Here is a 27253-nt window from a genome sequence, read left to right as displayed (position 1 = left end):
CTCAAGCAGCATATCATCCTTCTATGATGATTGAAGTTCCGTTGACTTCCTGGGGGGCATACGATTTAGTTTAATGGCACCTTTCCTCACCCTATCTCTTTTGTTCGTATGGGCTACTTAAATGTAGATGGGGCTGCTTGGCCGGTTTTTACACTGCAGCCAAACTTTTTGAATGTTACTATTGTGGAGCTTCGGCAGCTCTATGTACAAGTGACTCAACTTTATAGATGAGTCATTCAATACATGTCTGGTACTATTCTAGTGACTCTGCGTGGAGCTGTGCCTTACTCACCAGTGCAGGGCAGGGTCTAGTGATTAGTCCCGTCATGATAAACTCGGTGATGGGCAAATGTCTTCAGAATCGTGAGGATCTTCCCTTTTGGATAGCATAAAAAATGTAACAGATTGAAGCTGTTTTCCTGCACACTAGTCCTGTGGAGAAACGCAGAATCCCTACTATGTGTCTGCTGAGTGGTCTGAGTCCCCCTCTAGTGGATTGCAACATCTGGGGACAGTGTTTGCATCAGTGTATACACAGTGCTTTGGCACCCCCTCCATGAGCATTCTCCTGAGCGTTCTAAAATGGGTTCAGGATGAACAATGGTCTGGTCCAGCCCTGGATCTAAGGATGACATTGGTGGGAATGTTCCCTTTTGTCTCCTATATGATCGTTCACATTAAAGGTGAAGCTGTTTGCTTTCAGGTGTGCCAATGCCTTGCGGTGGTAGCGCATGCTGCTCAGGAGCGACAGTTGCCTCTCATTATCGCGGATGTTTATACATCCCTAGGTTGCAATAATTTGAGAGTCAGACCATTTATGCAGACACAAGGTAAACCTCCTCTAGACCGGAAGGGTCGTCCAGTCTTTCCCAAGAAAGGTTGGAGCAAAAATTTGGCAGCAGCCGAACCTAGGTCCCATGCATAGATATGATTTACATGACCGCTATAAAATTAAGACAGCTGTGAAGTTCCAGGTTCTTGTTCCCCGTTCTCCTCGTTTCTTTAAGGAATCGACAGATCAACAATTTGGCTTATGGGGACGATCGGATCGCAGACAGGGTGAGTCCAGGCAACAAAGGTGAGACCCGCAAAACCAGTTTGATGTAAAAGTCAAACAGGAGGAACCACCTCAGTATTGTGCCCCATTTCAGAAGAAGAAAGTTGCTGCTTTGACTGCAAAGTATGCCCCAGACGGTGAGAACCCTCCTCCTGGACAGGACTTGGGCGGCAACTCTCCTTGGCAGCGCAATGGAAGTTAACATAGTTTGGCAGACACTCCACCAGCATCTGGAGGCGAAAGCAACTGACACTTTTATAGCTGTTGAAACCACGGACACCTGCGTGGCTCCCCCTGATGGAATTTCGGATTGAAGGTGATATTGCACGTTCAATAAATGCAGTCTTTTGGGACAATTTGACTTCTTCTTACATTTTGCTGCGGAGGTTGATTGGCCTCCCCTGTTTGTCCTAACTTCCTCTAAGGGCGAGGAGGTGATTGTACCATCTTGCTCTCAGTATTTCCCTGAGGAGACTAAACAAGCTTATGCTTCGGAGTGGGCTCTGGCCTTAGCTCCTGCTTTGTATCGTAATCAAGCAGGTAGATAGCCACCAAAGTGGATGTCCCATGTGAGATGAACTTCCTTATAAGGGTAATCTTCTACTTACGAACCAAATATCAATAAGCACCATTCATGCTTATTGCTGTTTAAGCTACAGCATGTCAGGACTCGCAGGAAGGCAAGGCCTGTGTATGCTGATTTTTTTTTTAAATATTGCCTGGCTGCCTGAAGTGTAACAAACGTAAAGCAGTCGAGTGACACTCCCAGAAATTACAACTTCCTTAAGGGACGAGGGCTTTATATTTTACCTGGAGAAACTACAAAAAAGGGCACACAGCATTATGGCTGCAAACACAGCAAAGTAGAATAAACTGGAGGCCCTGTATATACCCAGGTGGGTGCTTATTAATCACTGTCAAAGGTGGGCTCCCAGGAGATTTGGGCAAATTAGATGACTCTTGAGGAACCCAGACTTTCAGAATTATGGTGCAGTCAATATACAGATGGAAGCTAAAACGGAAACCTAGACGATAACTCTGCTTGCGTGACACTTTCCAGTGGCTAAATAGCTCATAGCAGCTGAAAATCCTGTGGTATGTGAATGTGGCAACACCTTACTTAACGAAACCTGTTCTTATAAACTGTTTTCTTCACACTTGTTTCAATGAATAGTGACCAAACTTGAAAATCCCATCTTGATGAGTAAACCTCTTGACAAAAGCATGTTGTCGAGGTCAGTCGGTCTCGGTCTTGTGAGGCATAAAAAATTTACTGAATTTGGCCCTAGAAATGACCAGTCGGTGAGATAAATTCAAGCATTCCACACTGGGCCATTTTTGTTTTCCTCAAACAATGTTGTACCATCATGGGATGCATGACACAAAATGGGTTTTTATCTCCTATGGATGAAATTATTTAATGCATTGCTTCCATCGCTTTATTTGTTGCTATTACTAGGTCAACAACCAATTGTCTGTGAATTCTACAAAATACAAGCAAACATGCAATTGGCTGAAGTATTCAAAATAGCAAAGTGCACCTCTGTGTATACTTTTTCATATAACTATTGTTGTAGATGTTGACAGTGCCTATATATCGCAAGTAAATTCACAGAGTCTTTGGAAATAGAATATTTTCAAATCAAGCCCTTCTTCTGTGTGACTAGACTTGCTAAAGAGTTCAAAGCATGTGGATCTTTAAGCAGTGTATGCTAAAACATAAGTAACTTCGCTGTAGCGCTGTTCTTAGAACTTATTTAGATACACCTTGTCGCACTCAACTTCCCACCGAGGCATAGGTGTAGCTGTAAATGAAGGATCTAATCTTAATGCAACAACTAAACAAACAACCTGGACATTGGGTGAAATCCAAGAGTGTTTGGTCCCACCGAAGTCTCTTAAAGGCGACCTGGTCTTTTCAGAAGATAAAGCTATTTAATTTAGATCCATTAGATGTTAAAGTATATAACGTATGTGGACATATGATAACAAGTGGCAAAATTGTTGTAGGTTGATTTTGTTTTTTTTTCTCATAGAATACTTTATTGTTTAGTGATGTGTATATAATTGTTAGCCATGCTTGGGTGTGTCTACAGGGAAAATACCTTATAAACTATGATCAAATTGAATTGCCTTGTAGCCCACTTACCATTAATAAAAGAAGGAACATGTCAAGCTGTAGGTCTGATAACACAGCACTTTTTATTTACCTCTTTAGAATGATGGCTCCTCTTCGGACTACTCTGACAATGAGGATGAGGTCCAGGCTGGGCCTGAGCGATCAGAGTCGAGACCCATCCTTTCTGTGCGTGAGTATTCAGCACACAAGACCGTGTCAGCCTGTGGGACAGTGTATGTCTCTGTTGAGGTGCAGGACAAACTGTGCAAGCCTTTAAGTGTGAGACTAAAATTGCATTTATTTTATTTATTTATTTTGAAAGTTTTATATAGCGCAAACAAGATCTTTGCAGATATCAGAGCGCTTTACAAGACACGGGGGTGATAGAGTAATACAATGTAATAGTTGAGGTAGTTGGGTAGTTACATAGTAGTTACATAGGTAGGTCAAAAGAACATGAGGTAGGTCACAGGTGAGGTAGTGTCGGTACAAGGTGCATAGTCAAACAGTTGTGCCAATAATATAAAGTACAAAAATAAGGAGCATATACTTGCTTAAGCGTGTTTAAAAATTTTTGGAGCTAGCATAAAGGAGGGCATAGTTGAGGTGGGTGAGTGCAGGATGTGTAGTCACATAGGTGCATCAGTAGTACAAGAGTAGGGATCGTTGAGGTGGTGTAGGTACAGTGTGCAAAGTCAGGCAGGTGCGTCAACAATATAACAATATACAAAGAGGGAACGTAAACAATCAAGTGAGTCGATAATACAAGTAATACATAAAGACCAAGGTGGTCAGGCAGGTCTTACAGAGCAGATTCATGAGAGATACAGAATAATAGATCATGTGTGTTTAGCCATGAGGAAAGCTTTTACTTCTTTCTTAAAAAGTTTGTTGGAGGAGATGAGCCTGGTTTCAGGGGGGAGTGAGTTCCAGATCCTGGGTGCCATTCCTGAAAAGGAGCGTTTATAGGTTTTTTCCTTCCGAAATCTTCGAGGCTTCAGGAGAAGATTGTTTGTGCTTCTAGTAGTTCTAGAGCCACTCTAAATTGTCAGCTTTTGAGTGAGGTAGGCGGGTGAGTTCATGTGTACAGCCTTGTGTGTCATGCAGGCGATTTTCAGATGAATTCTGGCTTCAAAAGGTAGCCAGTTCAGGGATTTAAAGTCAGGGGAAATATGCGAGTATTTTTTTGAACCAGTGATGAGTCTCGCTGCAGCGTTAAGGGACGCTCTTAGGGGTGCCGTTGTAGTTAGGGGGAGCCCGCAGAGGGCGGTGCTACCATATTCTATGTGCGGGATGACTATAGATTGTACTGCAGTTTGGAAGTCTTTGGCTGGAAGGAAGGGTTTAAGTTTTCTCAAGGAATTGATTTGGAAGTTCGCTCCTTTGGTTGCCTTGCTGATGTGCTGCTGCATGTCGAGATTGGCGTCGAGTGTTATGCCTAGAGATTTTGCTGAGTCTACGACGGTAGGTTGTACATTTAGAGCCGTTAAGTGTTGAAGCCATGTTTGGGCCGTAGAGATTTTTGCAGGAGGTGAGATCAGGAGGAACTCAGTCTTCAGCGCATTGAGTTTGAGGTGATTCTCGGCAAGCCAGGATTGGGTGTTTCTGATCGTGGTGTTCAGAAGCATGATGTCCTTGGGAGATTGTATTTTGAGATAAAGTTGGGTGTCGTCGGCATACATGTGAAAGTGAACATTGGATGTCTGTAGCAAAGTAGTGAGAGGTTCCATAACTAGGTTGAACAGTGTTGGGGAGAGGGAGGATCCTTGAGGGACGCCTAGCGATACAGGTACCGGAGGGGACAACAGGTTGTTACTTTTGAATCTTTGTGACCGGTTGTGTAGAAAGGAGGTGAACCACTTGAGAACAGTCCCAGAAATGCCCATTCTTGTGTTTAACAGTTCGAGTAAGTTCTTATGTTTAACTGTATCGAATGCTGAGGAGAGATCCAGAAGGATGAGGAGGCAGGTATCGTTTTGGTCTAGGATTTGGAGGGTGTCGTCCACTATGTGAGTCATGGCAGTTTCAGTACTGTGCCCTGCTCGGAAGCCTGACTGATGGGCTTTGAAGAGATCAAACTTGTCTATGTGTTTAGTCAGTTGTAGCTGTACGCATTTCTCCAACAGTTTAGCGAGGGTGGGAATATTTGTAATAGGGCGGTAATTGTTTAGATCAGTGGGGTCTGCTGTTGGTTTTTTTAGTAGCGGTGTGACTTGCCCGACTTTGAGGGCGTTAGGGATGGATCCTTGTTGAAGAGAGCTATTGATAATCTTAGTCCAGAGTGGGAGGAGCAAAGGGGTAAAGTCTTTTACAGCGTTAGCAGGAAGGGGGTCAGTGAGGTGATTGGATGGTTTCAGGGTGCTGAGCAATCTGCCAATTTCTTCTTTCCGGAGTAGGTGCCAAAGGATGACCATGTTTGCAAAACAACGGAGTCTGGTCCTGGGACGAGGGGGCAGCTGGACCGATTATATCACAAGGAAAAAGAAGTTGCTGGCCCTCTCAGAATTTTAGTCTCTAAACATTTTGAGACCACAAACAAAAAATGAATCATTTGTTTGTAAGGGTAAATTTATTTAGCCCTTTTTGAACTTGTTTTCAAAATTAAACTATTTTAAAGGCGAGAAGAACACTTTACAACAATGTACAAGACACAATGATACCTATTCACAACTACTATACAAATAACGTCTTACTATACAAATAACATCTATACAGTTAAACACACAATTATGCACAAACTTCTTTATCATAAAGCAAAAATTGGCAGTTAATTCACAATAATGATTATTCTTTACAAGAGTATAAACCACTACAAAAACCACTGAATGAAAAAATGGCAACAAGAATTGAATTTATATTTAGCAATTAATTCAGAGATACTGAATAGTCTCTTATAGTTGCCGCTTGCCGACGCGTTTCGAATCTGTAATGAATCGCAGATTCTCCTCAGGGCTCTGTTAATGTGGTTGATCTATGTGAATAAAGGAAGTTTGTTTTAGAAAAAATAAAATTTGGACACTTGTCGACCCCCTACGGTCGCTAAAGGCTACTAGACTCATTACCTTTGCAAAAAGGCGGTGTGGTCTCGATGGTCCAATTCAGTGTGGCAGAAGATGAGTTCTGCAAGAGATTAATTCATATGCTTACTAAACCACCCGGGACAGCACATTGTGACTGACTCCAGACTGGAGAGGCACAAGGTTTCTTACCTTGTTCAGGTATGACGGAAAGACTCTGTCTAGATCCTTTCAATGGTCAAAGCAATTACGATGGTACCTATGAGACACAAACGTTGTGCTCAGTATGACCATGTAGCATTGTTCTTTGGTTCAGGCATAGCTGTGTGTTGGGGGTTGGAGTAAAGGATTGCGTCATTGAGGAGATCGCTTCTTATGTTGTCAGTTTTTTGGATAAAGAAAGCCGAGAAGTCTTCACAGGAAGGTGTAACGCCCATGGTGCTGAGTGTCTGGGGTTGTTCTTTGGATTGTGTTCTGATTAAGTTAAATAATTTTCTTCGGCGTTTTTTTGCTTGGGCGAGCTGGAGGCTGAAGAAATCTCTTTCTGAGCGTTTTATTTTCCTGAAGTAGGCGTTTCTCTGTTTCTTCAATCTTTTTAGGTGCACTGCAGAAGGGGCTGACCTCCATGTGCGCTCAGCCAGTCGCATGGCCCGTCTATCCTCATTGAGGCTCCCGTCATACCATGGGTTGGAAATCTTGGACGAAACTCTTTTCAGTTGCATGGGTGCAGCCTCATTGATTATTGTGGACATAGCATTGAGATAGTGGTCAGTCAGTAGTTGAACGTCCGTAGCGCCGGGAGGAGGGAGTAGTCGATTGCGGCTGTTAGGCGGTAAGGAGTTTGGGTTGAGTTTCTTCAAGTCTCTTTTCCAAACTTTGTGTTTAGAGGGTTGAACAGGGTTAAATTTAAGTTTTTCATTGATGAGGAAGGAGACAATATGATGATCTGACCAGTCACAAGGTTGGATTGACTCAAGTTGAATAGCGTCCTCTTTGGAGATGATAAGGTCGAGGATAGAACCTCTCTCATGGGTCGGGCTATTGCATATTTGGGTGAGATCAAGTGCGTTGAGGAAGCTTTTGAGGCTGTTTACCACTGTGTCACTGCTGTCATTCCAGTGGAGATTGTAGTCGCCAAGGAAAATTTGGGTGTTCAGCCGTCCCGAGTTGGCTGATATTGTATCCATGAGTTGTTGGGAGAAGGAGATCTTGTCCCCAGGTGGGTGGTATATAATGTGTAGTGAGCATACTGGTTTGCTTTCGCTGATGAGTACTATGTGGCTGTGAGCAGGAGTATCTGAGTGGATCTGTTCTCACAACAACGCAGACTTCATACGCATGGGATTAGGGTCAGGCACATGATAGGAAGTGAGAGTGCCTTGTGAGTAGACCGAGAGCATTATGAGTTTGTCAAAGGGCAGGACAATCTGCATGATTTTATGCCAAGGGGCATTCTATGTAAGTGAGCTGCCTGACTAACCTTTTGGAAAGCAGTTCTGGCTGGTTGGCAGCAGCCACAGACCTTGTAAATAAGAGGTCATATATCCTTAGGTCTTCCAGTCCAGTTGATTCTGGAATGCAATGGTGATGGATCACCTGAGGATGGGATGATACCATGGGGTATGCACTTTCTGTTGGTGAAGGATGACGCTGCAATAGATGGAGGTTGGATCACTGTCGGGTTTAATTAATCTAAATGAGCAAGATGTTCTATTTACACTCTGCTTAAACCTCATCCACAATAGTGAGTGAAATGCTCCAAAATACTGTCGCTTGAAAAATCTGAGCTCAGATAGAAATAATTTAATTTAGTTCACTATGTTCTATTCTGGTAATCATCAAACCTCTGGGGCTCCCGATCAGTACTGCCTAGAACTCAAAGGTCGGGTACCCCGTAAAATCCAAAGAACCTAACTGATTTCAGTCCAGTTTTTGTTCCATTTTAAGATTGAATGTATTTCTATTTGAGAAAAGTATGTTGTTGAGTTATTCAAAGCAGTAGAAAAATGAAAGATTAAACATATTGTAACATAGTTGCTTTAAGTGCAGCCTTAATGTGCCAGGAAATCTCCTAGGGAGTCTGGGGATAACTTTAATTTGAAGCTTGACAGACCTCACCTGTCAAGGGAAAAAAAGGAACACTTACCTTAAAAGTTTTCTCTTTTTTCCTTGGTGTGAGTATCTCTAAGGTATATCAGAATAAGTGGTAGAATGCACACCATGTTTAAACCAAAGTTTGCAAAATGGTCCATGGCAACTTTTTGCATGCAATCTCGGCTTATGCTCTGCCCCAAAGTACATCAAAATTTTACAAAACTGACTGGTGCGCCGCCGCACACCACCCAAGTTGCACAGCCACACAAACAAGAGTCTAATTTAGTCCAAGTAATCCATAGTGATCAAAATCTAATCCACATTCTTCAATGTTTTCAAAATTCATACTGAGGTAACATGATTCCAGTCTTCTGAATTAAATGCCCACAGCACGTCGGAATTCATTTTTCATCCTGAATAACTAAACTGACGTACCCAATGCATTTCAGGCTGTAATGCCGTTCCTCGGGGGTAACTACAATGTACAAAGAGACCTGTGAGCAACCAGCAATAATCTTCTGACCATACCGATACATGCAGAGTTCAAAACTAAATATTTGTGCTGTATATCAAAAAAGTGTGCAAAACCACCACTAACCCATACGAAAGATAATTGCTTTTGTGATTGAAAAAAGAAACTTTTTTTTTTGTATGCGTTAGTAGTGGTGTTGCACACTTTTTTGAAATGCAGCATAAATATTTAGTATAGTTATGATCACAAGATTATTGCTAGTTACTCATGTATTTCTTTGTACGTTGTAGTTACCCCTGAGGAGGGGCCTTCCAGCCCGAAACGTATCGGGTACATCAGTTTGGTTCCTCAGGATGAAAAATTAATTACAACATGCTGTGGAAAGAAGCCTGGATGGGCATTTCTTTTGCATTTAAAGATTGGAATCATGTTGCCTCCTTATGAATTTTGAAAACATTGAACAATATGGATACAATTTTGATCACTATGAATTACTTGGACTAAATTACTCTTGTTTTGTGTGGCTGTGCATCTTGGGTGGTACGCGACGGCACACCAGTCAGTTCCAGGTATCTCTGTGGTTCCATACTTCCATGGCAGTCTAAGCAGGTTTACCCCTCCCCTGCTCGAGTATTTGCAAGATGTTTGTCATGCAGCACTTTCCATTAGTTCATACTAATTGCATTTTGTGCACCAGATATTTGGCTAGTTCTAAGGTGCTTGGATAATAGGAAGCGGTCATATAATGAATATTATTGTGATAGGAATTTTAATTCTGTTTTTGTTTTGTAATACACAGAACAACGTGGATCGGTGGATTCCTTTGCGATTGTGGAGCGTGTGGAGATGGGTCAGATGGCCTCGTTGTTCTTTAACAAAGGTATGGATATGTTCTGACACATCACCACCACAGTGTCTTCAGATTAGAAGCCTCAAGCATGCAACCTCCCCACTGTACCAAGGGGGCAAATTCACACTGTCCTGTGTCTTGTTTTATCAGAGCATATTTCTTAAAATGGCACAAAGATACCCATTATAGCTGTCTGCAGCTAGGTAACAAGTTTCCGGATGTTGCTAAAAGTGCCTGGATTAACTCTATTCTTAAATGTAAAGGGGGCACTGGTAGTTAACACCAGTGCAAATGGAACATTGGGTGCTGGAAGCTCAAACAGATGTTCATTGTAAGGGGCACTTAAATAAAAAACATTTCTATGCGTCATTTACGCTATGCCCAACATTTGGTTTTTTAACATTAGGTCCCCTAATATTTTGATCTCTCTGCATCAGAAGAATATTGAGGTTCAATTTTCTGCGTTCGCTATGTTATCAGTTTGAAAAATAAGAGTGTTTTCTGTTGGATACTTCTTCCCACAGATTCCTCACCAAAAGAATTTCCTGTAGGCACCAGACTTGATTCAGGAAAAGTTTTCCCCATGGCACCACTCAACTACCATCAACCATCTTGGATGAGATGAAATGAGGTTATAGATGCCTCTGTCTGGTGTGCTGGCTTTTTCTTCCCATGTCTCTTCAACATCTTTTCATTAGGCATGGTAGCTCCATCGGTGACTAGGTTAGAGGTCACCTACGAAGGTCTTGGATTTAGTCCTTTTTTGATGCTGTTGTAAGAAGACTTTTTATTGTACTTCCACACAAAATATGTATGTGGTTTCTAGAATCCAAAGCAAACACAAGGAGATGATGGACAGAGTGCTGAAACTTTCCATATACTCACCCCCAGTCACAGATCTGGGTTGAATCCATCATCATTCTTTAGCTCACTTTGCCACCCCAGTTCAGACACAGCTATATGCAAATCAGTCTTGACCCTGTGCCTCATGGGAACAGTCCCGCCCGAACTGCCAAACCATGTCTTCTCTGGACCGGAAACAAACATCCTGGGACCGGTTCCGGGATAACAGCCCTCTTCAGCCAGGCTAGCTTGAATCCAGTGGCTAAGTGAGCAAGTGACCCTCTTCTGGGCACAAGGAGATGATTTTCATCATCATTCTAGGATCCAACTAAGATACATCTCCTTGAAACTCTTGGTCTTGAGTACAGTCACATCATCAAGATGAGAGATGATTTTGCTAATCACTTCAGTGACACTACAGTGATTTTCCTGTCCCCTCCTTCAGGTACGTCACCAGACAGGGAATGATGCCCCAAGGGAATATCGTGCAAGAAACACACAAAAAATCATGATCAGAAGGCGTCCTCTTCTTCCTCAAGGTAATGTCTCGCTCCTTCAATGTTTCAAGACACAACACCGGTATCTTCCTCGTCAATAGAGCTTAATCTGAATCTCAGGAAATTTAAGATGGAGTTCCAAATTCATCAACAGACCCTTCTCAGTTTGAGGCCTTTCGACAAGCCATTTTGATATTTTCAAGAAGGCTCAGGACCCCTGAGCCACAATCCAAGGGTGTTCCTGATCCTTTATTTTCCATGAATCCAGCACCTCTGTCTCCAATTATACCAATCTCCGGTCCTATGTCTATGTTGCATCACTGCCCTAAGCACTTCAACCTTGGAAACTGGCAGACATTTGAGTTGTGAGGGAAAATAATTGTGCCTATTTGCATGGCATCCCCCGGCAATAGCGCCTCCCTAGGGCCCAGAGATTTGCCCTGATGGAGGAGCTTGATCGATCAGATTCCAGTGCCCTTGATATGGCTAATAGAGATTGTGGGTGCATGGGGGAGGACAAGCTGGCAACTAACAATCTCCTTCCTCGTTGCAAACATGATGCAGGCCTTTACTTAGACATGCAGCTCCAGAAGGTAATATTAATTTTACATGTGGTCTCTATCAGAAGCCATCTGTTCATAACCTCCATTGTATGAAAAGCAGCATCAGTACTGGAATTTTCTTTACCCACCACTGAGACAATGCCCAACTTATTGACTGAAGTCCTGTAGTTAATATCAGTAGTTATGGAATCACTGCTGCCATTAATTGAAAAGCTTATGGGACCAATTCTGGCTGCCTGATAGAAGCTTTATTTGGTAGCCATAGGCATCTACACTGCAACTGAGAGTTTAGAAGCACAAGCCTCATGTGTGAAATTGAACCCTAACTCTTTCCCCAATGCTCCACCGGAGCATGATTCTAAAAGGCATAACTGTATGAGCTAAACAGTCTTTACCCTAGGCCGATTGCTATATGCACTATTAACACCATGTGGAAATTTGCGGAAATGCCTTGATTAAGCTTCCTAACACCATAATATAGCCCTTCTTGGTCAGACAGTGGTATGATCACCTTCAAACAAATCTTGAAGTGTTGCCTGGATTCTGGCAACACAGTGGCTTGATCCATGGCAGCAGAAGTTACCTTACCTGGTGTTTCTGGATGCTCTCCACATGTGCTTTTGAGTTGTCCAAGTAGTGCTTCAATTGCGAGCTGATCTTTTGGGAGAAGGCAGACTTCTCCTTGGAACCTTTCTAGAAACGTTACACCGCAGTGCACTTCCTGGGCCTGGCCTTCCCAGTGAAACAGCTCCACCAGAAATGTCATTGTTTTGGGGCTTCTCCAAGGAAAACCCCAATGGGAACTTCTCCAGCAGGACCAGACCCCAAACCCGCAGCTCTGTCACTCCTTTTGGCGCATCAGTTCACCTAAGGAACTCCAAAATCACCAGCAGAAGCACCTGCAGTCTTCCGCCTCAAAATCTCTTTAGATCCTTACCAATCTACTTTAGACATTCATCACTGGGGCACAATAATGATGGATCTCTGGATACTCCAACTATTCAGCAAGGGATATGCCCTCACCTTTCTGTCCACTGTTTAGGACCAGACTTTTTCTGAAAGGAAATGCTCCTAGGAATGTGCCTCATTTTTGCAGGCTACGGTTCTTGCACTGTTAAGCAGATGCCACAAATGTGATTCCCTTAGGCGAGAGGGACAGAGCTCTAATGCCAGTCTTTCGAACATTATGGCAGCTAATGAACATTTTACTTCCTTTCTTCTTGGTCTTCAAGAAGGATGGAGGTCTCTGTCCAATCTGGACGGCTTTTACATATTTCCATTTATCAGGCCAAGTTCAAAATTCCTTGATTCATTGTCAGTTGGCCCTCAATCTAGAGGGTTAGCAGACACTCTTGGGCCTTTGTTGGTGTCTCAAGACCTCAATATTGCTTTGTCCCATCTTTCGATCTTCCCCCAACATAGGCTTCATCTCCTCTTCACAGTGGAGTTGTTTTCCTTTTGTTGGGGCCAATTTTGAGCAGGAGAGCTAGAACGGGCATTGGTTTCATCTCCAGGGATGCACAAATGGTGGTCCCAAGAGAAGCATTAAAGCTCAAAGGCTTCGCACTAGACTATGAGTTCTTCAAAATGCAGATTTGACAGCATCGGTGTTAAGAGCATTCAAAATAATATGTGTCATCATTCCCACAACGTATTCTGAATCAGATTCTGAAAATCCAAACTCCTTTGAAGGATTAATTATTTTGCAAAGCTGAAACCTCAAACGTGGCAAATGACGTTTGAGAAGGCTCATGCTTTGGCACCCTATATTTTAGCACTGAGTAGTTCAATAACAGAAAAATATCTGCTAAAGCCCACACTAGTTACATTTTAGCATTCCTTGACGGCTTTGAAGATTCTTGTAATAACAAAGTAAGTTTTTAGACCATTGCACAAGCTGTCTGTCACTACAATGATCTCAGTGCTGCTGAGACTTCCCTTTGCTTCAGGCAATGATAAGCAATGAAGAGCTTGTAGCACATAAGTTTTTAGAGGCTGTAAACCATTAAATCACCAGTGTACAAAGAAAGCACCAAGCTCAGTTGTTCAGCCAACCACAATAACTAATCACACAAGAAAATGCTCAAAGTTTATGAAAGAGGGTGACTTGTAAAGAGTTGGAAGGCAGTTAAGGCCAGACTTTGGTTCATAGGGGACTGCAGCAAATGGAGCTCCTAGCTTCCCCCAGTTCCAAATCAATTTCTAGGCTCAGTGAACTGTACCCTGCTACATGACTCTTGGATTCATGGGCTTTCCAAACCATGGTCGAGTGAGATTTTATAGACCCAGGACAATTGTTCCCATATGTGCTTGTTAAACTGGGAACTTTGGCAATCTGTTTTCTAAATTACCAGTGGCCTTGCTCCTGTTTGTCTTGCAGCCGGGTTTAAAAAATGTTATGGTTAAGTCTAAACTTGACTGTGTGCTGCATTCTAAGTGCTCAACAGCATGTACAACTTTCTTTGTAACCACGAGAAGCTTGGATCAAGCATCTCTGGGCATTGACAAAAGTAGCCTATTCTGGAAGTGCACAGCTCTGCATGGCAAAGTTTGCCCCAGCTGTCTAGAAAGAGGGACCGACGCATGATCCAAACTAGTACTATGATGTTACGAAGTGGCCATTTGATCATTTTTGGAGCATTAGCGAGTCTTGTTTTTTTTAAACATTACTTAAATAAATTAGCGTATTGGCATGTAATGATATCACAGAAGTTGAACACCATCCATAAAGATTCCAACGAAAGATACTCCTGGTTTTCATCTCACATTCAAAACACTTAAACTTTCACAGCCTTCAGTTGGTGTCAGACATATGACCAAACTAAATCATGAACAAGTACAAGCCTAGTCGCAGACAGAAACCGCTAATGCCTCAGATTACGTTTCTTGTCTCCAACAAGAAATATCACAGAATTAGCTGACAGCTTTCAGTCATGCAGAAGTCCAGTACCACGCTTGCAGCATTTTAAAATAACAAAATGTCAGCCTTGCCTGATAGTCCCTTGTTGTAAGCAAGTAGGAAGAAGGACCAGGTCTCAAGGGACATTTACCACTGCTGTTGCCCTGTGGGGATACCCAGTCTAGTTTGAGCAGGGACCAATGTTTAGTGTAGGCTCTATATCGGGATCAGTGAGACCTGTAGAGTATATGGGGGAGATTGAACTTGAAAAGCAAAAAAATACAGCGGAAAGGTTTGTAGGGGAACAATTCCTGTAGCAGAGTTGTTCAATACAGTGCACGATCCCACTGCAGTTCCATTAATAGCACCCAAGCATTTGAAATCTGTGTTTCCCAAATACATGAGCAGTTCAGATCCTCTTTTAACCTTTCAGGGAAACATAACAAATAGAGATGAATATTTGTAGTACAGCCCTCATCCCTAAATAATGAATTTGAGCCAACATAAAACACATTGTTAAGAGGGATCCTTTTTTGTTGCACCTTTAGAAAAGGCCAGGCAACAATTTTAACTGGCCCAGGATTCTCATGGATCTGTTGATTGTGCAGTGCTGTGCCCTTATTGGGAACATTTTAACTTCCATCCTCTCACATGACTCTGAACATATATGATCATCATACTTTACATTTCTCAAACCTTTGCTGTGGAAAGAGAGCCTTGAGAGTGTGGTGTACAGTCACACACATCTGTCAGACTGGTTTTACAATTGTGACCACAAAATACAAACCCTAATAACTATTTGTCTCCTAAAAAGCGTGCTCTCGAGAATAATCTTATTAGATAGATAGTTGCACTCCCGTCTAGCACTCCACTCCTCCCCTTGAGGATGGATCTGGGACTGAGACCAATAGCAGATGAATTAGGTCTCAGACCCATAGTCTTCTGGCGAAGGCTATGGAGTAGTGAAGAACTTTCTACTTACAGGGCGGAACTGAGGGAGTTTCTAACCCACCCCAAAGCTTTACAGATCCCCTGGATAAAATATATACAAAAGTCCTGTGTGAGACTGGGGCTCCCCGACCTGTGGTCCGATCCAGCTAATGCCTCACTCAAGATCCCACGAAGAGCTTTGGCCAACGCTTACCATGAGCAGAAACTAGCTATGGCCTTGGACTGCCAGGGTGAGGGGTCATTAACTTCTGTATTCATGCAAAGCAAGGATTCATACAGGCTGGAGAGGGTCCTGGACGCTATGTCCCCCGTGCTGGCCAGGAAGCTATTTCTCCAATGGAGATATGGCACACTGCCTCTGCGATCCTATACTAGCTCCTGGTCAACACCGCCCTCTACCAAGCAATGCCCGGCATGCACTTGTGCTGAGGAAAGCGATTTACATGTGGTCTTGTTTTGCCCAACCTACAAGGCCGCCAGGAAATATTGGCTCCTACCACTCATTAGAAACTTTGGTTGTAGGGAGTATCTCCCGATGTATAGAATTTTAAAAACTGATGTTTCGGGTCCAACTGTGTTTGCACTAGCTAAATTTCTTACAAATGTCTGGCATACTCGCACCCGTATTATAAAGTCGCAGGTTCCCACCTAATTTTAAGTTTAACAATTTTAAATGTATGCTCTTTTATCTGCTTTCACTCCAGTAGTACTTATTTCTTAGAGTGGAATGATTTTACATTGTACAATATGTATTTGCTGTTTATCTTCGATGGTTTTACAATGTTTCAAATGTGTTCTTATTGTATATCTTTGATGGTCAAATTGGCCGAAATAAAGATTGAAATAATAATAATAAATGCACTAAATGTGGTAACATACCGTTCCATTAGTGTCTGATTGTTTATAGAGAAGTTCCAGGGGAAAATATATATTTTAATTCTTTCAAGGTATTGAAAGAGAGCCAGGTTTGTCAGGACACCTTCTGCAAAGGACCCATTACAGTGAAGTACATTCTGTTATTCACAAAGGCAGATTTAACCAGCACAGTTTGTACAAGATAATTGCTTAGGGCATAAATGCAGTAGAAAACATGGCCTGACAGAGCTGCTTGAGAACAGTCTTGTGAGAAACAGGTTGTGCTTTTGGATCCTGATAAAACCAAAAGTATGGGGCACCATAAGCACTTATAAAGTTCTCACACCTAGGAAAATCTTTCACTTAACCCATTTCATGTAAATATAAGATGAGGCATTTGTCTTTTTTTTAGTCAGACTCATATACCCTATTTGTCACTTGTAAGAACTGTCAGGAACACAGAACAAGCCCCAGCTTCTGACCTGCTTATCAATAGAAAATTGGACTTTTGTATAGACCGTATGCAATTCTTTCCTAGTTAGGCACCTGCTGTCAATGTAATGTGAAAGTTTCAGTTTAACATAACATAACAAAATATGGGCTATGTTTTTTGTTTTTATTTGCATCCACCATTATAGCCTTTGCTAGAATTGGATTAAAAAAACTCAATGTACAGTTGTACTGGAAACACAATTGGAAATAAGAAAAGCAATTGTTGGTTGTGGGTAAAAAGGACATTTTTGAGGCTGACGAATACAAATCAAGGATAGATTTGGGGGCAAAGAGAGGATGTAAAATGGCAAACAAAAGCTTGACCAAAGAAAGCAAATCGGAGTTGCAGAATAATAGGGAGCCTTCAACTTAAAGGTTTTAAAGTCCACCTTTTCGCTTCGAACAAATGACTCTGATTCACTGGTTGATCTGCTTGAATAGACTATGCCCAATAAAAAAATCGATGATGCTAATGGCAGTCAGTTGGATGCTAGAAGTCGCAGCCGGAGGGTGGCCCGATACATTAATCTGATTGGATAGGCATAAAGTTCAAACAAGAGGTCTATACAGTTGTTTTTAACAGATGCGACTATTAGCACTTATGTTTTTGTAAGGTACAGTCCAAGAAGAAGTTTTAACTTTGATGCTGCTTTGTGAAGGCTTGAATACATTCTTGAGAAACATAGCAGGTTTGCTGCCTTTCTGGGAAATTTCAAGTCTTGTTCCATACAAGGCCTGGACTTACTTTATCCCTAAACTTTGCGAAACCCGTATTCAGCAGAGAAAGTGCAGGCTCTCTCTTTGTAGCCTAAGAGTGATTTGTGATCACCATTTTTATTCAGTTTTCTACCAACAACGAAGCATATTTCGGTGATTCTGAAGTCAGAAGAATGGTTGCTTTGGATTTCAAAGCACTATCCTTTGAGGGTTCTGTCTATTTGTGTCTATTGGAGCACTTTGCAGATTTTGTCTGATTTTTCCTATCCAACTCACTGTTTGGCATCTGTCCCATACAATTGCTTGTATCTTCCTCTCTTGTCAAATAGGTATGAGTGGCATGGCGTAAAAAGTGAAGACTGATTTGTTCAGTGGTGCCAGAAAAAGGCCTACATTAATCAGCTTTGTGGGTAATAGCGAGAAGTCCCTAATGTAGACATGTTTAACATGACCAATGCAGCTTACTCTCTGAATAGAAGTTGATATGTTACTTTTGTCTTAGGTTTTGTTTGAGTGCCATTTGATTTGGTGCCCATTTCTGATGGTGCACGTGTTGACTTTCATGATTCTTGTCAGTTTGTAAGATTTTGTCAGTAGAGTTTTCATTTGCCAACAGGGTCCCTATTTATGGTCAACAACTCAGTTGATGTTAGGTTTGTCATTGTGTTGAGGATTGTCTCCGTTTTCTCTCGTGCTTGATCCCCTGGCTTTGAGAGACCTCTCTTTCACCCCTAAGCTTAATCATCTCTATATCCCACTACTTCTTGTCAGTATTGAGATCCATAGAGGAAATTGTCATTGTTGTGAGCCCTTGAGGATCCTTGGACAGCCCAAGCGTGTCGGATTTAATTGTTTCCTAGGTTTTTACTCCATGCAAGGGATGGTGCATGCATGGCGTGATAGTGGGCATATCTCAAGACGTGTGATTTTCCTTCTGGCTCCGACCAGTTCATTGGCTTCTGGTTGGGCTTCACTGGTGTCAATCCTGCAATATTCTGTTTTTCGGTGGTTCTAAATTCTACTTCTGTATGTTCCTCTTTCTAGTCCAAGTATAACCTTTCAGTTTTGACTCCATTGAGACTGGCTTCATGAAAGTGGTTGTCACCCTGCACCCGCCCAAACCCCTTTCACAATACAATTGCTGATCAGTCCAGCGGCTATTGTATTTTTGTTTAGACCTACTGAAGCTGAAATTCTTGACAAGGACATTTGAATTACTCCTGAGCTTCAGTCAGAAAAATTAAGTGATTGAAGTTGAATTACAGTGGGACTGACTGGCCTCTATGGGTGGGAAATTGCAGAATCCATTCCACCATGCCTTTCAGTACAGAGGGCTACTTGGGACCTTCTCTACTCTTTTGCCTTACTGTAGAATATAAGACCAGTAGGGCGTTGAGACCCTTGGGGTGGTGCACTATGGCCGAAGACTCTGCAGCAAGAAAACTAGCAGAGGCGAAATGCTTGAAAGTAAAAGGCCACAGGTCAGCCACATTAGCATTAGAAAGTCCATGTAATGGCTCGGGAGCAAAGCTTATCTAGCCATCGGGATGCACACTGCATAAGAAGGGCTTGTTGATTAGCACTTGCAGTGTTTTCTGTCTTTTTCTGCAGCCACTGCATGATTGGATTAGTAGTGATGATACTGATCTAGGCAATCTCCTGTCTATGCAAAGTTAGAAGTACAGGATGTCAGCCAGTAGTGTCCAAAGAGACTCAGGAAACTGTCCAGTGCTTCTGTCTTCTTCACTGTCTACAAGAACCTTCTGTGGAATTTAACAACAGGTTGTGGGTAGTAGAAATGAAGAATGCAGTAGTAGTAGCAGCAGCAGCAGTATTAAGGCTGACCTTGATGGTGACTGTTCTTTCTAGTTTTTAGACTCTCTTCCCACGTAACCTCCTGCTGAGCCTTCTGTCCTATGTCAAGTCCACCACACGGATAGGCTTCTTTTATACAGGGAACTGGGGAAGGGGCTCACTTATGCAAGAAATTATGTTTGTTTTGTACAACACAGACACATAAGTGTGTATTGTCCTTCAAACCTTCCTTTAAGCAGCGTTTGTAAGCAGTTTCAGATCCACCACTATGAGACAGACTAAACAAAGGTTATGGGTAAAAGAAAACATATAGGTTAGATTAAGAAGTTGGCACTAAAATATATATATCGTTAGCCTTTTAAAATGTATCATGTGATTGGCTTCATAGTACTAGGAAAGGGTCACTTTGTTTATGAACATAGGACAGGTTTTCAGGACTACATAACTCCAAATTTGAAGGAAAGGTCTCTGTATAACTGGAGTGTACTTTGTTTCCTCAGAAAGATATAATTGATCCTATCCTAGATTTATGCTCTCTCAATAAATGTGCAGAAATAGTGACATTTTGGATTGTATTTAGACAATAGATTATTATTTTGCAATAGTAAATAAATGTGGGTGCATATATGAACACATTTGGTCATCTTATCTACGGCAGAATGTGGTTTTGTTCCAAAACACTTATGTTGAAAAACAATACCTAATTTCTGATTCAGACATCTCAACTTGATCAAATTGTGAGATGGCCTTGGCTTTCTGATTTTACACATCTTTGAGTGCTTGCAAATGGACTTCCTGCTTCATAGCACAATGTATGGAAGATAACTGGACAAGTATCCTACATTTCTCATATATGTACGCCATTGCCGATTTTAGTAATTGCTGTATTGAATCAAATCCAAAGTAGACTAACACAATACATCTTGTTCTGTAGGTCATTTATAGAGGATCACGAAAGGGTGTGTACTCTTATTTGAGAAGATCATTTCACAATTAGAAGACACTTGCAACAGAATTAAAGACCGCCTAACCAGGATGGCTTCCTGTATACACCTGGTCTCTTCTACTCTAATGCCAGTCTTTGGAACATTACGGCAGCTAATGAACATGGTCATAGGGTGATTTGGGTACATTTTTGGGTTATAGTAAACGAAGGCAAACTCAACAGTACTGATGGACCTCCTTCAAGGAGGCAAGAGGAAAAAAGAAACAAAATCAAGAAGCATGAGTAGGTTAGACCATAGCTTAAGACTTAACACTCACAAGGTGGGAAGAATGTTAAAATATATGCTCCTGAGCTTTACATCACATACCATACTTCTGAGCAGAGGTATTAGCTCTACCTTAGTTTGATACAGTGTTGATGTAGTTGGACAACCTGACAATGATTGATTATATCATCACACACTTAGCCTGTAAGAGGGAGCACACATTTTGTGTGCTGAGCTATTTGAGTACAAGTCCTTTGCTGTTTACTTGGCTTTCCTTTGACAAAGGGAGCTCCTCATGCTAAATAGCTCCTATAGAGCACATTCCAGAAGACATTCCAAACATTTAAATTCATCATGCTTGTGGAAAGACTTTTATGTTATCCCAGACATGTTGTACGCTCCCTTGCCTTGCTTTGGCCTTGGTGTTTAGATGCACTATGCCCAGTGCTGTGTTGCCAGTATCACATTCGTTGTCACTGTTGGTATTTTGCTAACTCGCAACCACAATTGCACCACCTATAGCTTCAGCTCCACAAAGTGGGTGCTATCAGTGCAGCAGATGCTAGAAGGGAAGATAAAATAAAGTTCAGAGTGGGGTTTGCAGAACAGGAGCCATGGTGTGCATTTCCTTGTATTTCTGAAGCAGTTAGAATTTTCACTCCTTGTACTTATTGTTTTTTTCCTGTTTTCTATAGTGGGCATCAATTTGTTTTACTTTTGCATCATCATCTACCTGTATGGTGACCTGGCCATCTATGCAGCTGCTGTACCAATGTCGCTAATGCAGGTCACATGGTAAGTTAACCCTAAGTCTGTTTATGGAACGTGGGGACTCAATAACGTCTCTTAAGATTACTGAACTTTGCTTGTTCATAACGCTGCCCTTTGGCTGACTAACAACCTCAAGAAACATGATAGAATTTTGTCCACTGATAGAAAATTTAATTGGTTGTCAGTCGCATGGAGAATTTTGTTTAAACTGTTGTTTGGTTCAGAAATGTGTATATCAGTACTCTCTCAGCCACGTGGGGCAAATCAAATGCTTCTCACCACTTGGGGAGAGGAGTTGGCCTACCAGCTAGGGCGCTTGACCTCAGACCTGGGGATCTGGGTTCGAGTATCGGTAACCACGCCGAAAACGTCGTGCGATTCCGGGCAAATCACTCAATCTCCCCGTGCCTAACAAAAATGAATGTGTGTCCTCATGTAACGTACCTGGTGCTATGTAAAGAGCTCTAATACCCGATTCGGGTCAAGTTTGTGCTATATAAAACTCTTAAAAAAAAAATATGTTTTTAAAAACTTGTCTTGACAGAGAATATCTTATGTATTTCTTGGGCCCAAGGCACTTCCACATTTGGGATGCCCCTGTTGAGAAGTTTAACTCAGTAATTCTCAGATATGATATAGACAAAAAGAGCAAACTGGAATGTCAGCCATCATATATATATATATAAGAAATACTAAGGGCCTGATTACATGTGGCTATCAAATGGCATCCATGCATAACAATACATGGTATTTACCAAGTGCACTAAAGTTCACATCCTCCGTTAAATTTCCTAAAGTACAACCTGCTGGAATATAACAGCAGAAAAAAGGCCATCTATTTACCAGGATATGTAGATTTTGGTACTGTTGGGAATAAAATCTGCATGCTATTCTCCAAAAAGTCGGAATAGGTGATAATTAACCTACGTGATACATTCTGGACACCTCGGTCTCAGATTTAATTAGGTTTGATTATTGTCACATCTGATTTGGGCCACTTGTAATCAGGTTCCCTATGGAAAATTGTATTGTTTAATTTAGGTAATTTAAGTTTTTTAGATCTTCTAGAACATTTATTTTAGCTATACCTTTTATAACCATTCAGAAAATATTTGACCGCATTCAACCCATCCTTATGCCGAATACTGGTGTACAACGTTGTCACATCAATAGTCATGAGGAGGTAGTCAGATTCCCATGGTATATCATACACCCTACGTAGAAAATCCCCTGTATCTTGAATGTAAGAGGGGAGCTTCTGAACCAAGGGACACAAAAAGGAATCCACAAACTTAGAAGTGTGTTCGAAAGCACTATTGATTGCTGAAGTAATTGGGTGACCTGGACTGTTTACCATATCTTTGTGAATCTTGGGGATTAGATAAAATACCAGCGTGGTAGGATTAGATACTTTGAGATAGGCCAACTCCTCTTGGCTAATCAAATTACATCCACGCCATTTCAACAGTTGGTCATTATATACATCAAACCTCTTCAACATAACCTCTTTTTGAATCTTGACATAATTGGATCTGTTTCCCAACTGTTTATTTGCCTCAAGCAAATATTGTTTCTTCCCCCTCAACACAACATTGCCACCTTTGTCTGCATTGCCGACAATGCATTCATCATTGCTAGACAATTTCTCTACTAAACCATAATAATCTCTAGTTTGCTGTGTAGGTGGTTTTCTCTTTGCATTTATTCTTGTATACAGATCTTTAACCTCATTGATCACCAAATCGTTAAAAACGCCTGCAGTGTCTCTGGACGTTATTGGTGTAAATTTAGAAGGCAATTTGAACTTGGTTGTTTCACTGGCGCCAATTGCTATTTCAATCAATCAATAGCATTTCTATAGCGCACTACCCACCCGGAGGGTCTCAAGGCGCTGGGGAGGGGGGGTCCGCTACTGCTTGAACAGCCAGGTCTTGAGCTGCTTCCTGAAGGCGAGGTGGTCTTGTGTCAGGCGGAGGTGAGTCGGGAGGGAGTTCCAAGTCTTGGCGGCCAGGTAGGAGAAGGACCTTCCTCCTGTTGTGGCTCTTCGGCTGCGGGGGACGGCGGCGAGGGCGTGGCTGGTCGATCAAAGCTGGCGGGTGGGAGTGTAGAAGTTGAGGCGGCTGTTGAGGTATCTTGGGCCTTGGTTGGTTTCTTCTTCATGCGCTAGTTGAATTGCTTTACTCGAAGTACTGGGTAGTTTCTGTGTGGAATCGTTGTCATTTGGCACCATATTCCCTGTTTGTAGGTCCTGAAGATCGACCATTAAATTGATGTCATCCACCAGTAGATTCCAATCCTCATCATTACCATGATTAGTTGGAGCATTGGTTATTTTCATGGGAGCTACCGCAAAAAACGTTTAATGACCTTACAAACTTGAATATATCCACCCTTGTGGTAGTGTAATCCATATCCATCTTAGGGCAGAAGGAAAGACCCAGTTGCAAGATTCTTTCTTCATCATTTGAGAGTTTGATCATCGTGAGGTTAATAATTGTGGCATTATTGGTTGCATTCACTTGTTGCTCTTGGCTTTTGATTTTTCGCTTGATGTTACAGAGCTTGGCGCCTTTGCGCCTCTTCCTCCTCTGCCTCCTGCCCTTTGCAGTCTGGACTCTACTGGGGCCTTGGTCGGAGGTTGAAACGTCTATCTTCCCATATAAAATCAAATTCATCAATAACAGATGGAATCATCATTGATCTTATGCTTGAGACTCACATTTTACAAGATCAGTATCCAGCTTTGAACTTGTTATACTGCTTAGATCTGAATTCTGTTTTTTTTCACCTTGCCCTCCTGCATTCATCCTTTGTCTTCTCATGTTTTCGAACTTCTTAGCAAAGGTGTAAATTTGACCCTTTCAAAATCAATTTTGTCTCGTGTGAATTTTTGGGCTTTTCTTTCTTTTATAGTTGTTTCCAATTTGCTTAAGCGATCTCTCATTCCACTCAGATACTGCAGATCTGAAAGAAACAGGTTAGTATTAGATTCCTTACCTTAGAATATCCCCAGGCTGGATCGGAAACTTTTGCGTAGCAGTACCCTTGCGTGTCAGTAGGCGTCGTCTGCGGCTCCGCCTCCATCATTGGCGTCGTTGGCGCTGGGATGACGTCGCCGGAGAACTTAGACTCCGCCCTCGTGCGCTGATATCAGTTCTTATTTTTCCGCGCCAGCAAACGCTGATCCGGAAAAAGTTGTACCCTAGTCAATTTTTGACTAACTTTTTCGATCCTTTTTGATCGTCTTTCGAAGTCTCTTGACTCCGGTGCCGGTAAGGATGCCCGGGTTCAAACCCTGCGCCTATTGTTGCCGACTGATGTCGGCAACCGACCCCCATCACCGGTGCCTGCACTGTCTGGGCCCGACCACGACGACAAGTCCTGCTCCGACTGCCGGGCCCTGACGTCCAAAGCTAGACGGGATCGGTCCCGCAAGCGACTCGAGCTCAGGCAGTCAGCCCCGCGCCGCTCGAGGTCCCGGTCCTGAAGGAGGTCAAGGGACCGGTCCCCGGCCGGAGTCACCACAGTTCCAGGAGTCGTCATCAGTCTTCGGGCTCGAAGTCCTCAGGTAAGAGGCACAAGAACTCGAAGAGGCAACATCGCTCTTCTGACTCCCCCGACGCTCGCGCAGCGCGGCCGGGGGTTCAGGCGACACCGCCCCGCGGCTCCGCCGGAGCCGCAGGCGTTGCGGCCTGCTCCATACCTGCCGGTCCCTGGGCAGAATGCGATGCCGGACGAGATTGAGGCTTTCCTCAATGCCATGAGGTCGCTCACTCCTCCATCGGGTTCCGCGCCGCCTTCGGGCCAAGCGGCCCCGACTGGGTCCCCACGCGGGCTGGGTGCTTCGGCCCCGGCGCCGTCGGGTGCTTGTGCCCCGGCACCGTCGGCGACTTCGGTCTCGATGCCGCAGGGCCCCGCGACCCGGCTCCGGATCCGGGTTGTTGCCGGTCGACCTCACAACCTCGCCGGCGCCGGCCCCCAGGGTGTCGCCCCCGGCGCCGTCCCAGGACGACTCTGTCCCCGGTCCTACACTCGATTCGTGTCCGGCGTCAGAGCGCCGCCGCTTGGCGCCGTATTTGACGCCGCTTGGAGATTTCTATTTCTACGACCCGGCCCCATCCTTTGAACCTGAGTACCAGGTGATGTTATGTTATGTTATGTTATGCATTTTTATTTGGCGCACAGATGCTCCAGCTAAGGAGCGTCCTGGCGCCTGACAAGGCAGCAGCACAACACAACAAAACAATAATCAAACAGTGTACAAACTAAGGAAATAAGAAAGTTTTCACCGCACGGCGAAAGGAGAGCAGGTCCCTCTCAGCACGAATCGCCGGGGGCAGGGAGTTCCACAGAACCGCCGCGCGAACTTGAAACGAACGCCCTCCTGCCCTACTCCGTTTAAAGCGTGGCACAACAGCCAGTTCCAAGTCCGCAGATCTTAAGGCTCGGGTAGGGGTGTAATGGGCTAGAAGAGCCATAAGAATCGTTGCTGGGGACCCCTTCAGAATCTTGTAAGCAACACAGAGGACCTTAAACTGGATCCGCTGGGCCACCGGGAGCCAGTGCAGTGAACGCAAAGTGCTAGAGGTAGGGCAGAATCTTGGTAAGCCGACCACCGATCTTGCTGCGGCGTTCTGGATCCGTTGTAAACGCCCAATCTCTGCCTGATTCAGTCCAACCAGTAGGGAACTCGCATAATCCAACCTAGAGATGACAGTGGCTTGGATCATGAGCTGCCTCGTGGGGGCATCGAAAAACTTAAGCACTGGACGGAGCCCGCGCAGGAGCCCGCGCAGGATACCAAAGCAGCAGGCCGCCGTACGTTTGGTGTGACACACAAACGTAAGGGTAGGGTCCAGCCAGACCCCGAGGTTCTTAAGCTCGGCGACTGGGATGGGAGCAGGACCCAGGTCCCCTGGCCACCATCTCTCTCCCCAGAGTTCAGGTTGTTTGCCAAAGACCATGACCTCGGTCTTACTAGCGTTCAGCTGGAGACAGTTGGACGTCATCCAGCTGGCGACCGCCCGCAGTCCTTGTTGAAACCTGGGGGCATCGACTTCGGCATCCCCGCTGATCGTAACCGCTAGCTGGGTGTCATCGGCGTATGACACCATCGTCATACCCCATTGCCTGACAACCTCAGCCAGCGGCCTTACGTAAAGATTGAACAACGTAGGACTCAGCGAGGAGCCTTGGGGGACCCCCAGGTTCAACGGTTGGAATTTGGACTGGTAAGGTGGGACGGTCACGCTAAAGGCCGGATTGGCTAAAAACGACCGGAACCACTGGAGAGCAGTGCCGGTGACACCAGCCTCCTCTAAGCGCCGCAGAATGATCGGGTGCGAGACGGTGTCAAAGGCAGCGCTCAGGTCTAATAGCACCAGCGCTGCCATTTGTCCCGCGTCAAGCATGGAGCGAAGATGCTCCACCATATAAAGCAGAGCCGTCTCCGTGCTATGACCGGCCCTAAACCCATTCTGCGTAGCATCGAGGATATCTGCATGGCGGAGATGTTCCGAGAGGACTGCGTTGACATGCGCCTCAGTCACCTTAGCCGGCCACGGCAGGAGTGAAATTGGCCGATAGCGTGATGGGTGGCGAGCATGATTGGGAGGGGTCGTTGGACCCTCTGGCACGTGAGTGCCAGTCTTCTCAGGACTGGACAGGTGAGCTTGGGGAAGCCAGTGGTCTGGACATTTCACCCGACACTGGTTTTGTCTCCCCTCCTACGCGGCTACGGAGGAGGGGGCTGCCTTTAGTGTGGTGCTGACGCGGGCTGCCAAGGCATTGGGCCTTGAGCTCCCAGTCGCGGCCGTGAGGACTAATCTCCTCTCTGAGGTCCTTAAACCGCAGGCAAGCTCGGCCGAGCCTCTGCTGCCTTTTAATGAGGCCTTGTCAGACGTTCTTCTGGGCACTTGGTCCATGCCCGATACAGGTCCGCCTGTAGATAGGAACGTGGCCAGGCGCCACCGCCCGGGTCTGGGCGACCCTTGCTTCCTGTCCACCCACCCCACCCCGAGAGCCTGGTCA

At 43.9% G+C, this 27253-nt stretch overlaps 1 protein-coding gene across 1 annotated transcript in view; it reads left to right on the top strand.

Annotated features, from left to right (window-relative positions):
• SLC38A12 (solute carrier family 38 member 12) overlaps nucleotides 1-27253 on the top strand; it is a 610496-nt gene that overhangs the window by 170558 nt on the left and 412685 nt on the right. Inside the window, exons 5-7 of the mRNA XM_086930806.1 lie at nucleotides 3276-3366; nucleotides 9559-9639; nucleotides 21148-21247. Coding sequence (XP_086786932.1) covers nucleotides 3276-3366; nucleotides 9559-9639; nucleotides 21148-21247 — 272 coding nt within the window. The remainder of the gene's footprint in view (nucleotides 1-3275; nucleotides 3367-9558; nucleotides 9640-21147; nucleotides 21248-27253) is intronic.

Source organism: Lissotriton vulgaris, chromosome 7 (assembly GCF_964263255.1).
Source record: "Lissotriton vulgaris chromosome 7, aLisVul1.2, whole genome shotgun sequence".
Lineage (NCBI taxonomy): Eukaryota > Metazoa > Chordata > Amphibia > Caudata > Salamandridae > Lissotriton > Lissotriton vulgaris.
The sequence above is the reverse complement of the archived record's forward strand: the minus strand, read 5'-3'. Positions and strand labels throughout refer to the sequence as shown.